The 12,290-nt window shown below is 41.3% G+C and overlaps 1 protein-coding gene across 1 annotated transcript; it reads right to left on the reverse strand.

Annotated features, from left to right (window-relative positions):
* Positions 1-601: 601 nt before the first annotated feature.
* Positions 602-12,218, reverse strand: GRPEL2 (GrpE like 2, mitochondrial). The gene is made up of 4 exons (XM_082726296.1): positions 11,985-12,218; positions 9,433-9,586; positions 8,254-8,335; positions 602-3,782 (listed from the first exon to the last, which is right to left on the reverse strand). The coding sequence occupies exons 1-4, from the start codon at positions 12,161-12,163 to the stop codon at positions 3,418-3,420; spliced, it is 780 nt and encodes a 259-aa protein (XP_082582422.1). The 5' UTR covers positions 12,164-12,218; the 3' UTR covers positions 602-3,417.
* Positions 12,219-12,290: the final 72 nt, after the last annotated feature.

Here is a 12,290-nt window from a genome sequence, read left to right on the forward strand (position 1 = left end):
GTCTGAGCGGATAGAAGTAAGAATATACTTCCTAGCACTGGGAATATGGGAAGCAATGGATTGGGGAGCCAGGATATTGAGACAAGATTAGAAGCGTAATGAAATCCAAGGCAGAACTGCTGAAAAGGCTGGCTCCAAAGAGGGAGGCTCCAGGAGGCTGGGTATTTGGCAGCCAGTTAAGCAGATGTATAGACAAAGCCAGGCAGAGCTTGACACGGACTCCCGGAAGCTGAAGATCTGTGTAAGGCCTCATGTCAGTGATCTGGCTGAGAGGATCAGAAGTCCAGGAGTTCAAGTGACGTGACTGAAGCAGACAAGACAACTAGAACGAAGAAACAAGTGTAAGAAAATAAGGCAATGCCAGAGAGGAAGGCAAAAATATAAGTCCAGATCTAAGAAATACGTAAGAATCAGAATGAAGCAAGGCCAAGGAGGTAGGAGAACAGACAAGACTTCAACCCCAAGGCAGGGTGTAGAATGAACATCCATTTGGCTGGGCTGCTGTGAGATCTCAAGCTGAGTGTTGACAAGATGGGTCAGGAGTCAATGAAGTGACAATAATGTCAATATACAGGCAGACAAAAACACTAAACACAGGAACTAGTTATGTCAATTCAGGTTTTATTGAAGTTGATTCTGAATATTCTATTTCATCCTTAGTCTTCCCTATTTGATTTGCTTTAGTGTACAAGAACCTTTCTTCACTTATCAGATCCTTTGCCATGAAAGAGCACCAATTAACTGATCAGTATCAAACTAATTCCCTTATGACAGTGAAGAAAATCTGTGAAAGGTTTGTAGAATCCATGTATTAAAACACCAGGATCCCTTCATCAAGTGAGCCAAAGCTTCCTTACATATCTGCAGGCCTACAACATTTCACTTTACCAACAAGATTAAAGTAATGAAGAGCAGACACAATTTTCTTGCTCCTCCAGTCTGAAAGTGTGGATTTCTTGCATTACAGTTGAAACAACAACAACAACACACACACACAGAAAAAAACCAGAAGCTGGAAGGAAAATAAGTCACTGATAGATTAAATTACAATTTTTTCTTTTTTTTTTTTTAATAGAAGCACCACTTAAACAGTTTTCCCCTATGCCTAGACTTTAGACAGCTATTAAAAACATAGGCAAAATAACATGTATAATAGAAAGTAATAAAAATAAATATTTGAGGGCCTACTGTAGTAGACAATTTACACATTTCATTTAATCCTCACAATATTGTGAGGGAATTATAATCATTGTACAAACAAGGAAGTAGGCTCAGAAGGGTGAAATGACTGGGGCCCCAGATCACACAGGTGACTGGGCTGGGATTTATGTTCAAGTCTATGCCTCCACAGCCTAAGATCTGTTATGCTGCTCTGGCTCTCAAAAGCCTAACTTTTGAGATTCTTATCATTATAGCTCCATCTTCTAAATTTACACTTTTAAGTCTGCATAACTACTAAATAATAAAAACATAAAATTATTCTTAATCTACTTGCTAAAACAGGAGGTTGCAAGGAATATTAGAAGACTCTTCAAGTACTCGAACATTTCATACCTAAAACTATGGTTGTTCTAATTCACTGATGACGACAGTTAGTAATTCAAGTAACACATAGGTAATTGGCTCCTTTTCTTGTTGTCACCATCTGTCAATCTCAAAGGAATGAAGGCAAAAAAAAGACAAATTCCTATTGTGAAATCTGACTGCACATTAAATTTACAGTATGCACTTACTGGAAAGCCCAAAGAGGTTTTGGTTTTAAAATCTTACCACCAGTGTTTCGTTTGCTTCTTAAAAGCACTTTTTTTTTTTTTTTTTTGAGTATCTAATTCTGGTGGAGATGGCAGGGCCCACTGGGGGATGGTTTTATTGATACATATGTGGAGTGTGCTGGAACTATCTATGATGTCTAAGAGGGTAACTTGTAACACTCCACAGAATGGGGTCATAAAATTCCAGTAGAAACGGATCTACTTTATGGATAACTAATTTAAAAAGCCTGAACCTACCTATGCAAGCTGGATGTCTAATAATCTTTGTCCGCTGGGGACACATTTGTATGTTCATTACAGAACTGCTGGATCTTAAATGATTAAAGATAATATCTAGTTGTTCCTTATTCAAGTTCTCACTGAAATGTAGTTTACTAGTTTCAGACATTTTGAGTCCGGTCCTAAAAAAACGTCTTCATGCTTAAGAAGCTGAAAGGGGGGAGATGAGCTCATCACTAAGGCCTCTTCTAACATTAAAATCTCCGTAACTGACCTCCTTTCTAAAGTTCGATTGATAGGTCATTCACTTGCTCCTTTATTGAACAAATCTTTACAGAACACCAGCCATAAGCAAGACTGAAAAAAATAAAAAATAAACATATAAACAAATAAACAGCTAGATGTTAATATATGTAACATAAGGCAGATACAAAAACTGGAAAATAAAGCTTATCAGCATGAGAGGTAGTGATTTGTGAGTACCAAATTAAAAAAAAAAATTCAGCATTAACTAAATGAAATGAGAAATCGTAGGAACCTAACATTTTTGCCCTGAACCCCTGCATAATCTAATAAAGGATGATGGCAAATTTGACAAAGTGGAAGATTTAGGGGCTAGTGGAGAGAAAAGCTGTAGGTAAATTACCTACACAGACTGATTTGGGTCACTAGCTATTGGTGCTGCCTTGGTTTCCCTGAAATGATTATATACCTAGGGAGGCTGAAAATAATTGTAAGGTAACCCAGGAAAGCACAAGGTTTCTTGGTCATATTTGCTTGAAAGGAACCTGGTATCTTGAATTTCTTGATATTCCCTGCCTTCCAAGTCTTGCCTGGGCCTTAATTAGCCCTTGTCAATGAGTGTGAATATACCTGGCGGGGGCTACAAGGACAAAAGATGGCTAAAAGGAAAATAGTAAAAAGGGGAAGTCCTAAAAATCTATGTGTATAAAAACCAACCCAAATGATCTAAATTCATGTAACCTAAAGCTTTATCATCTAAGTACCCAGATGTTGAACCAATCCCTACCATCTCCTTTCCCCATGAAATACAAGATTCCTGTTGTAGGGACCATTAGAAAGAAACATTCAGTTGAAAATACATAAACATATACTCATTTCCACTTTTAAAAAGATTTTCAATTGACAGTCATCAGAGTACCAATTTTAAAATAATTTTCTTAAACATATTTGGACAAAGGCCATAGGATCACTTGTCACATTGTTCAAATGCCCAATGGCAAGACTTCTGATGAGACCAAATAGGTCACATTCATCAGTAGAGTATCTTAGAAATAAAGCCAATATGACTAAATCCAAAACAGATTACATGAAGTACCTCATGTACAATACGAACCTAGTTTAATAAATAAAGGAAACACAGGTGGCTGTACTCTGGGAGAACATTCAGTTCTTCATGGCCCATTCATAGTCTTCTCTGAGACTCCACTGCTACTTCCACCCTGGCAAGTCTAATGGTTCGGCCGTGAAGCTTGTAGCCATCTTGCCTTACTAACGCCACGGTGCCAGGCTGTACCCCAACACCTGCTGGCACATGACAGATGAGTTCATGCTCATGAGGGTCATATTTGTCACCAATGGGTGTCATCTTCTCTAGGCCATGTTTGGCAAATACACTTTTCAGCTTTGCTTCTAAAAGTGATAACCCTCGGAAGATCTTCTCCAAAGTGAGCTTCTGGTCCCCAGACTCTGTTTCTTCAGAAATGTACTTTGTAGTCTTCTCCAAAATGTCTGCCACTTCTACCAAGTCCTTACAGAAACTCTGAATTCCTAGAGAAACCAGACACTTTTATTGTTTGTGAAGAAAAATCACTTTGCTCCTAGGGGAGGAGTATGGGGAATGCCTAGGGGAGTGGCGAGTATACTGGATACCCCAGGAAGTGGGAAGACTGACGCACAGGACCCAGGAATCGTCATCAATGATTACCACCTTAATCCAACTGACAAATCAGGGTTTCTCTTGGAAGGCATATGACTGGGAAGCCTATTAGGAAAAGGGGAAGACGGTTAGAACCTAAGGACTAGGTAAGACTGAATGCAGGATGTCAGAAACCCGTGCTTTAAAAACTGGATCATCAGGTGCCTGGGTGGTTCAGCTGGTTGAGCAACTGCCATCAGCTTAGGTCATGATCCTAAGCTGGGTCCAGGATTGGGTCCCACATTGGGCTCCCTGCTCAGCTGGGGGTCTGCTTCTCCCTCTGACCTTCCCCCTTCTCATGCTTGCTCTCATTCTCCCTCTCTAATAAATACATAAAATCTTAAAAAAAAAAAAAAACGGGATCATTGTTTCTTGTATTTTTATGGCTATTCACTTTTAGTACTGACTTATGTACAGTTTTGAAAATTCTTGTATGTCTTAATTTTGCTAAGACATGCACTCTCAATAGGGATAAGATATTGGTATTTCATGGGGTAGGGGGCAATAATACAGAAGTTAGTTGAGAACACCATGCTAAAGGAGATTCAGGAAGGTTTATTCTTGAGGACTGGTTCAACCGGGGTAGGGAAGTAATATGCTCCATAGAGGAGGTGAGTCTCCAACTGCCTGCTCCAAAGTTACACATATATGTACATACATATACTTGCTGGAGATGGGCCACAAAACTTCTAAAATCTTTTTAGTTTTATGAACTGTTCTAAAAGTAAACTCAATTGTTGAGTAATCTCATTACTCCCAATGTAGCATCTTGATTTTTCTTACAGAAATGTTAAGAATGTCATCATTATAGATATCGATGGTAACAGCAAAGCCCTGGTGGGAACTAGTGAACGATGAAGGACTTTGTTCATCTGATTTTAATCCAGGGACAGTTTTTAAAAAAAAGATTTTATTTATTCATGGGGGGGGGGAGTGCACCCATGAGTGGGATGAGGGACAGAGGGAGAAGGAGAAGCAGACTCCCTGCTAAGCAGGAAGCCTGATGTGGGGTCTGATCCCAGGACCACGGGATCATGACCTGAGCCGAAGTCAGTCACTTAACTGATTCTGGGCACCCCAATCCAAGGACAGTTTTAAGGCTATGCATCAAAATAGGGAGCCACCTTAACTGTATTCAGAGGTAAAAAGGAAGATCATCCACAGGGAGGCAATAAAAGAGATGACAGAGAAGAAATTTCCTAGACTGGCTGCCTAGATTCTGGAAGGAACAACTGACAGAGGTAGGAATTCTATCTTTAACTTCTGGGTGACAGAGTCCATTTATAGCATCTTGAGCAAACAAGTGTAATAGGATTCAAATTAGTCTAATAATAATGTACATAATGGATTTGGGGTGCCAGGGCATGACAGATGGGCAGGAAGAGAAGATATCAGAAGAAACAGAAGAACCAAGTGAAGGAATGCTGGTATAATGTGGGAGAGATCTGGTGTGGGAGAGGAGGTAAAGGAGAAGAAAGAGCAAAACCAGCAGGCATCTCCAGGGAACCAGACCTGGTGTGAACGAAGTTCCACGAGATACCTTGCCCACCTCTACTGGGGATGGTGGCCATAAATATTAATGGCTATTAATGAAATCAGCTGAAAAAGTAGAAAAGATTTGCCTCAGGCTTGAGAAGTATGCTGATTAGATCAAAACTCCACCCAAGAGACAAGAATGTCTCATAAAGATCAACCAGGAGTACTAAAGGCAGATTTTCCTGGCTACTAAAAGAAGACATATACTCCAACAGAATTTTGAAAGCGGCAGGCTTCTGGGCAGACTTGTACATTGCCATGGTACAAAGAACCCTGACTTCTGTCCAGTCAAGTTGTATGAATTTGGGTAAAAAGAAGCTCAGGTTCTCTTGTTTGTATAGTGAGTGGTTCAGTCTCTGATTCTATTCTAATTACTGTTACTTCAATAGGAAGTAGGTGTCTGAGCCATTTCTTGGGAGTGAGGGTGGGGGAGAATCTTTATGACCTGTTTAAGAGTAGATGAGTTACTGAGATAAAACCTTCCCTGGAAGGAGAGTCATCATGCTATATTACATATTAATTAAATAATAAAAGCTTTCTGTTTTTTTTTCTAACCCCATGCTCCCTGACCAATCTTCAATTTTTCAAAGTATTACTGGCCACTAAAAAGAAATGACTCAAGCAAATGACTTAAGTGGCATACTGCTAGACACATTTTGCTTTCTAAATGAATAAATTAAATTATCAAATTATTTTTGAGCTTAGCTAGTATTCTGTTCCTGGGAACCTTATCAATTCTTGAGGGAACTGATATAAGTGATATAACCCATCAAAGTCTGACTTCTAATAAGCCAATTTACCCTGCTCCCCTCAAGCAGGAAAGTCTTTCCCAGGTACCAAGTTGGTTTACTTGCTACACAATTCCTTGTAGCTCAAAGGTTAGCAAACTTTTCCTATTAAGGGCCATATAGTAAATATTTTAGGTTTTGTGAGATGAGGCAAAAATCAAGGATCTTATGCAGGTGATTATTTCTACAAATTTTTATTTTTACTTACTTAATTAATTTAAAGATTTATTTATTTATTTACTTGACAGAGAACACAAGTAGGCAGAGAGGCAGGCAGAGAGAGAGGATGAAGCAGGCTTCCCGTGCTGAGCAGAGTGCCCGATTTGGGGCTCGATCCCAGGACCCTGGGATCATGACCGGGCCAAAGGCAGAGGCTTTAACCCAGTGAGCCATCCAGGCACTCCAATTTCTACAAATTTTTAATAATAAAATTCAGAGCTGTTTATGGACTTACACATAGGCTGTAGTTTGCAAAGCTCTGTCCTGACGGTTGGAAATAAGACATTAAAACTTGGATGAAACATCAGTAATACAATTTGGGGGTCAGTACTTAGCTGATATTGTAGCCCTGAAACATGGTATCTCTAGCACTGAATGCAAAGCAGAAGGCTATGCCAAAGCACTGGGGCTGCACAGGACAGGAATGAAGTGAATTCTATGCACAAAAAGCAGATAAAATCCAGAGAACAGGGACTAGTGTGACATGGGGGAAAGAATAATAGACTGGGGGTCAGGAGCTAACGGATTTACGTCTCTATCTGTCACCAATTAACTTTTTCCAGCTCATTTGTAAAAGAAGACTGGACTACATACAATCCAAGGGCTACTGAAGCCCCTTCATTCTATGTGCAATGAAAGTATAATCCTCTTAACGAAACTGTGAGTAAGGCGAGTAATCACAGATCTGCCTTCTACCCTTCAATCTATTACTAACATTTACATGAAGACATTTGGAACGAGTTGTTGTGTGTTCAGAGAAATATCTGTTAAAGACTTTATTTTTTATTATTTTTTTTAAATGTGTGGACTTCAAATGTATATATATATTTAAGATTTTATTTTTAAGTAATCTCTACACCCAACGTGTGGCTCAAACACTTAACTAGAGATCAAGTTTCATGGTCCACTGACTAAGCCAGCCAGGTGCCCCTGAAAGACTTCAAAGATTGAAAGACCAAGAAGATTATTCAGTCATCAGTGAAAAAACAGATATGATCTAGTACTACTTCCAGAATTACCTGTTCCCATATGGTCCGGGGCTTTGTCTTTGAGTTATTTGCTAACTTATTAAGTTGTAAACACTGTTGGTAATGCAAGTGATTTTTGTCCACAGTAGTGAAAACTGTCTGGTGGAGACACAGTTGATTACTGCACTATGGTTACATACTAGTTTGCTCTACAAAGCAAATTTTAGTATTCCTGATTGCCCATGCGTCTCGCTCTTTGGATTTTCCTCTGAACATCTTAATGATTCACTTGTTTTTTAATGAGTTAAACAGAATTGGCTCCGTAAGCACTAGAATGTTAAGTGTACGTGCTTGAAAAATTAAGTAACAAAAGTTTTGGTCAAAACAAAGGCAAGTATTATTTTAGTAAATAGTTCACTTGGCAACATTCCCAATAAAAATCTCACAAGACATATGGCAAGAGTGCAAGGGCAGAGTAGGATTGGTTTAGGACCTAGATGTGTTTTTTACTATGTTCAGTTTGTAAGGATACTGTCAGTATCCTTAAACTAAAAGGTATTTTTTTTTTTTTTTGAGAGAAAGAGAAAGAGAGAACACACCTGTACAAAAGGAGGGGAGGGGCAGAGGGAAAGAGAGAATCCCAAGCAGGCACCATGCCCAGTGCAGATCCCAACATGGGGCTCAACCTCCCAATGAAGATCATGACCAGATGACCAGAGCCAAAATCAAGAGTCTCATGCTTAACCAAATGAGCCACCCAGATGCCCCAAACTAAAAGGTAGTTTAATTTTTATCATGAATAAATCTCTCACCAAATATCTTGGCATCTTCTACACATCTCTGGGTTCGCCGCCTTATGTTTTCACCATCGGCTACCGCTCTCTGGTATCTCATCTGACACCAAAAGCAAAGTCAAAATGATCAGAAAATACATGCTTGCTAGTGGAAAAGAATTTTTTCTAAAAAGATTTTATTTATTTATTTGAGAAAGAATGAGAGAGAGAGAGAGAGAAAACACTCATGAGAGGGGGAAGGGTCAGAGGGAGAAGGAGACTCCCCGCTGAGCAGGGAGCCCGATGAGACACTGGATGCTGGAACTCCAGGATCATGACCTGAGCTGAAGGCAGTTGCTTAACCAACTGAGCCACCCACATTCCCAAGAAACGTTTTTCCTTACTTTACAAACTTCAACCTTGTGATAGGTGTTTATAAAAAAAAAAAAAAAAAATGAGGAGCTGCAGGAATCTTAGATCAGCTACTAGAAATCCCACATCAAAGCAGGAACCTACTTTGTAGAGCAACCCCGATAGGCTGTCATTTAGCTTCCTACTCTGAAGACTTAACAAGGTGTTTTCAAGCTCATTATCTTGAGAGAAAGCTTCCTTTTTCACAGGCAGCCAATAATGCCACCCTCTTTCTTCCATTGAACTGAACTCCAGGACAACAAACAATAAGTTTTAAAAGTGTGTCTTCTATTCGAAGGCAGTTAGTTTAGCTCCTTTAATCTTTTCCTCTTTCATTCTTATAATCCTTGATTCCTTTAATTGCCTTCACAAGACATGCTTTCCTACCTCCTTACCATTCTGGGTAATCTTGCTTTGGAACTAACTAATTACCGCCCTCAACACGTGTCTGTCAACCCTGGTAGGCAGAGTATGCCAGATGTAGTCTGACTAGCAGAGAACAGTGATAAGAGACACACTCATTCAACAAATATCTACAGAGCTTTTACTACATGCCAGGCCCTGGGCCTCCTCTGAAGCTACCACAACATTAGGTATGTAAGTACTGTGATACCATGTTTTTAACGATGATAGACTACTTTGTCTAATAATACCTAGCAGGAGAGTAGAGATGGGGTGAGAGGTAAAGAGCCCACGAGAGGAAATTTAATTAAAAACAAAACAAAACAAAAAAAAAAAACAGACACAAAAACTGTGTGGATATATCAACCAGAGAGGGGATGTGAGGAACAGACAAAATCTACTCACTGTTAAGTCCTGGACTTCCTTCTCCAGTTTCACAGCTTTAAGCTTTAAGGCTCGTTCTGCAAGAGAGGGCCCAAGCTCATCGGGAGGGTCCTCAGAACTGCAGGCCTCACCAGCAGTTCTCTGAGTGGCAGTGCTGAAAGGACGTGGCCATCCCCTAAGGCGAGAGGGAGGGGGCACATGAAGAAATGCCATCACACAGAGCCAAACTGCTCGCGGTCACAGTAACACCACCAACATTGATAAAATATAAAGTTACTAAGTGTCAGACACCACTGTCAGGTTTTATGTAAATGATCTTTTCATCTCACAGTGTGTGAGAGAAATTATATTATCAATTTTTCTTTTAAAGATTTTATTGATTTATTTGAGACAGAACACGAGTGGTGGGAAGGGGCAGAGGGAGAGGGAGAAGGAGCGGGACGCCAGGACCCTGAGATCATGACCTGACCGGTAGGCAGACACTTAACCACCTGAGCCGCCCAGGCTTCCCTATCATCTCAATTTTATAAATGAGAAAACTGAAGCTCAAGAGAGGCTTATGACTGGCATAAGACCACACAATCAGTATTGTGTTGAATCAGGATACTGAACACAAGGCAGCAGAAATAGCTAGAAGTGGGGACGCAAAAGTCAGCAAGAGAAAACCGAGTTCTTATGCCCAGAACCAGCAGGGCAATATCAGAAGTGGGAAATCAAAACACAAAGCCATATATTTCTGATTCAATCCTTCATTTTACACATGGGGAAAATGAAGCCCAGTAAAGGGACTGTGTCAAACTGGAGTCAGGCCTAGAATTCTAAAGCTTTTTTGACCACAAGCTCCTAAGTTAGGCTCTTATGAAAGAGCACCTGTGTTAAGAGAAATCCTGACTTGAGAACTCACGTCTGTGTAAAATCAAGTCGGTTAAACACTTATAAAACACTATACGTTCCAGGCTATGAACTATAAACAGGTGAATAAAATGGATCTTTGTATTCAAACATGTTTGTAATCCAGAATTTCATACAGCTCAAATGTCTGACGTATAGTTGTTCACAAAGGAAGAACTTTAGAGCAGGGCCTACTTTACAAATCTTGGATTGTAGCAGATCTCACTCCTTCAAGGAAGTTTCCATTACTCTTTCTGGATTCTCATAACTTGAAGTAAAATCAACAAAATCAATCTGTGAGTACAAAAGGTCTTTAAAACAAATAATTTACTCATATGAACCGGCATACATCGAAGAGCAGTCATTGAGGTGACATCCATGCAAAGATTTAAAAGGGGTAAAAAATGTTTGCTTTTTGCAAGGGAGAGGGAACAGTCAGTAGAAAGCTATGGGCAAGATGACTTTTACGTCCTAGACTTTCCAGGCCAGCCCTGAACGCAGTTATTACAATCTGGTTTCAGACTGTAAAAGGTTCCACATTTCTGGTTCACAAAATATGGTCACCATAGATTTGGGGCAAATCACACAGGGTGAAATACCTCCTTCCTCCTCAACGAACAAACTACATTTATTCAACTGAAAGTAGGTCATAATACTCCCAAGGGCCAGTTTAAAGAGAAAACGGCCAAAGCCCAAGTCTGAAGCGGAGAGTTGAGGCTGATCCCTTCAATTCCTTCTGCTCCAGAACTGGAGTGAGGGGAAATTTTATCAGAAGCTAACTTTTTTCTTCTAGTCACTTCCCTACATCACAAACTGCCAAAAAGACTTTTAAGCCCGAAACCCAGAATTCAACAGATTTCAATCTCGCACCCAGGTGCTAGGGTAGGGTGCTAGGTCAAGTGTGTAAAGATAAAAAGGTGGCAAACAGTTTTGCGAGATTCCCGGATTCCCCGCAGCTTAATTTACACTTCAGAAGTCCAACCTTACCCACCCCACAGTTTACTCATTTTTATTCTTTCTGAGGAACACACAGTCAAACATGGAGTCGCCCTGAGGATAATTAACGTTGTTCACTAATTAAAAGAGCCGATTCTAGAGCCCTGAGTTTGGAAAAGTTACTGAACTTTCTTAAACCTCAGTTTTCTCGATTGAACCGGAGAACTACCCATAAAGTTCTACAGTCGGCATGATAAGTGAACAAAAAAAGGTGCCGCAGCCGATGGTGAAGAGCAGCAAATGCAACTTCACAGACTCAGGTGGAAGAGCCGTTTGGAGACCAAGTCGACCGCCCTCCTTTTACCGAGAGGTAAAGTGAAGCCGAGATAATGTGGAAGGAACTGGCCTAGGGTCACACAGGGAGTCGGTGGGGAGAATTCAATGTTAACTGCAGACACCCCAGACGGAGGAAAAGGGGCCCGGAGATGTACATCCCCAATTCAGTCGATGCTCGGGGCTCAAGAGTTCCCACCTCCAAGGAACGTGATCTCGGCTCTTTCTTGGCCTGGCAAGGAAACGCAGCTGTGTGCCTCAGTTTCCTTATCTGTAAAATGGGGCCGTGAGTGCCGAATCGGACAGCTGAGAGGTCTGGTGAGTCATCTCGCGCCTTCCAGCCCACAACCGCCCTTCCAGCTTGCTTGTCTCGCACTACCCTCAACCCGCGACCCGTGGCCTGCCTCGCTCACCTGCCTTCGGACGCGGCACTCGAGGCCAGAAGGCGTTGCACCAGCCGCCGGACCGCCCATACGGACCTCGCGGCCATATTCCCGATCTCCGCGGACCGAGGCAGCGCACGCGCAATTGCTCCAAATGACGAGATGAGCGAGATACCACGCTTCCCGGCAGCCTTCGCGGGCGCTCCCATTCCAGGACCCCGAACCTGTACGCCACACTTCCGGTTGTCCCTGACGCGCGCGGTGCTCGTGCCTATCCGGTGTCCCCGACGAAATGCGACACTTCCGGTCCCCAGCGAGTTGGGTGCGCCGGGCGGG

Source organism: Mustela nivalis (assembly GCF_964662115.1).
Source record: "Mustela nivalis genome assembly, chromosome: 3".
Classification (NCBI taxonomy): domain Eukaryota; kingdom Metazoa; phylum Chordata; class Mammalia; order Carnivora; family Mustelidae; genus Mustela; species Mustela nivalis.

What these genes read in the sequence shown, in the direction of transcription:
- GRPEL2 (XM_082726296.1), bottom strand. Translation starts at nt 12,163, where the DNA reads ATGGGAGCGCCCGCGAAGGCTGCCGGGAAGCGTGGTATCTCGCTCATC. An exon ending in AGTGCCGCGTCCGAAGGCAG is followed by an intron (nt 9,587 to 11,984) that starts GTGAGCGAGGCA and finishes CTCTCGCCTTAG; the next exon opens with GGGATGGCCACGTCCTTTCA. An exon ending in AGGAAGTCCAGGACTTAACA is followed by an intron (nt 8,336 to 9,432) that starts GTGAGTAGATTT and finishes TTTTGGTGTCAG; the next exon opens with ATGAGATACCAGAGAGCGGT.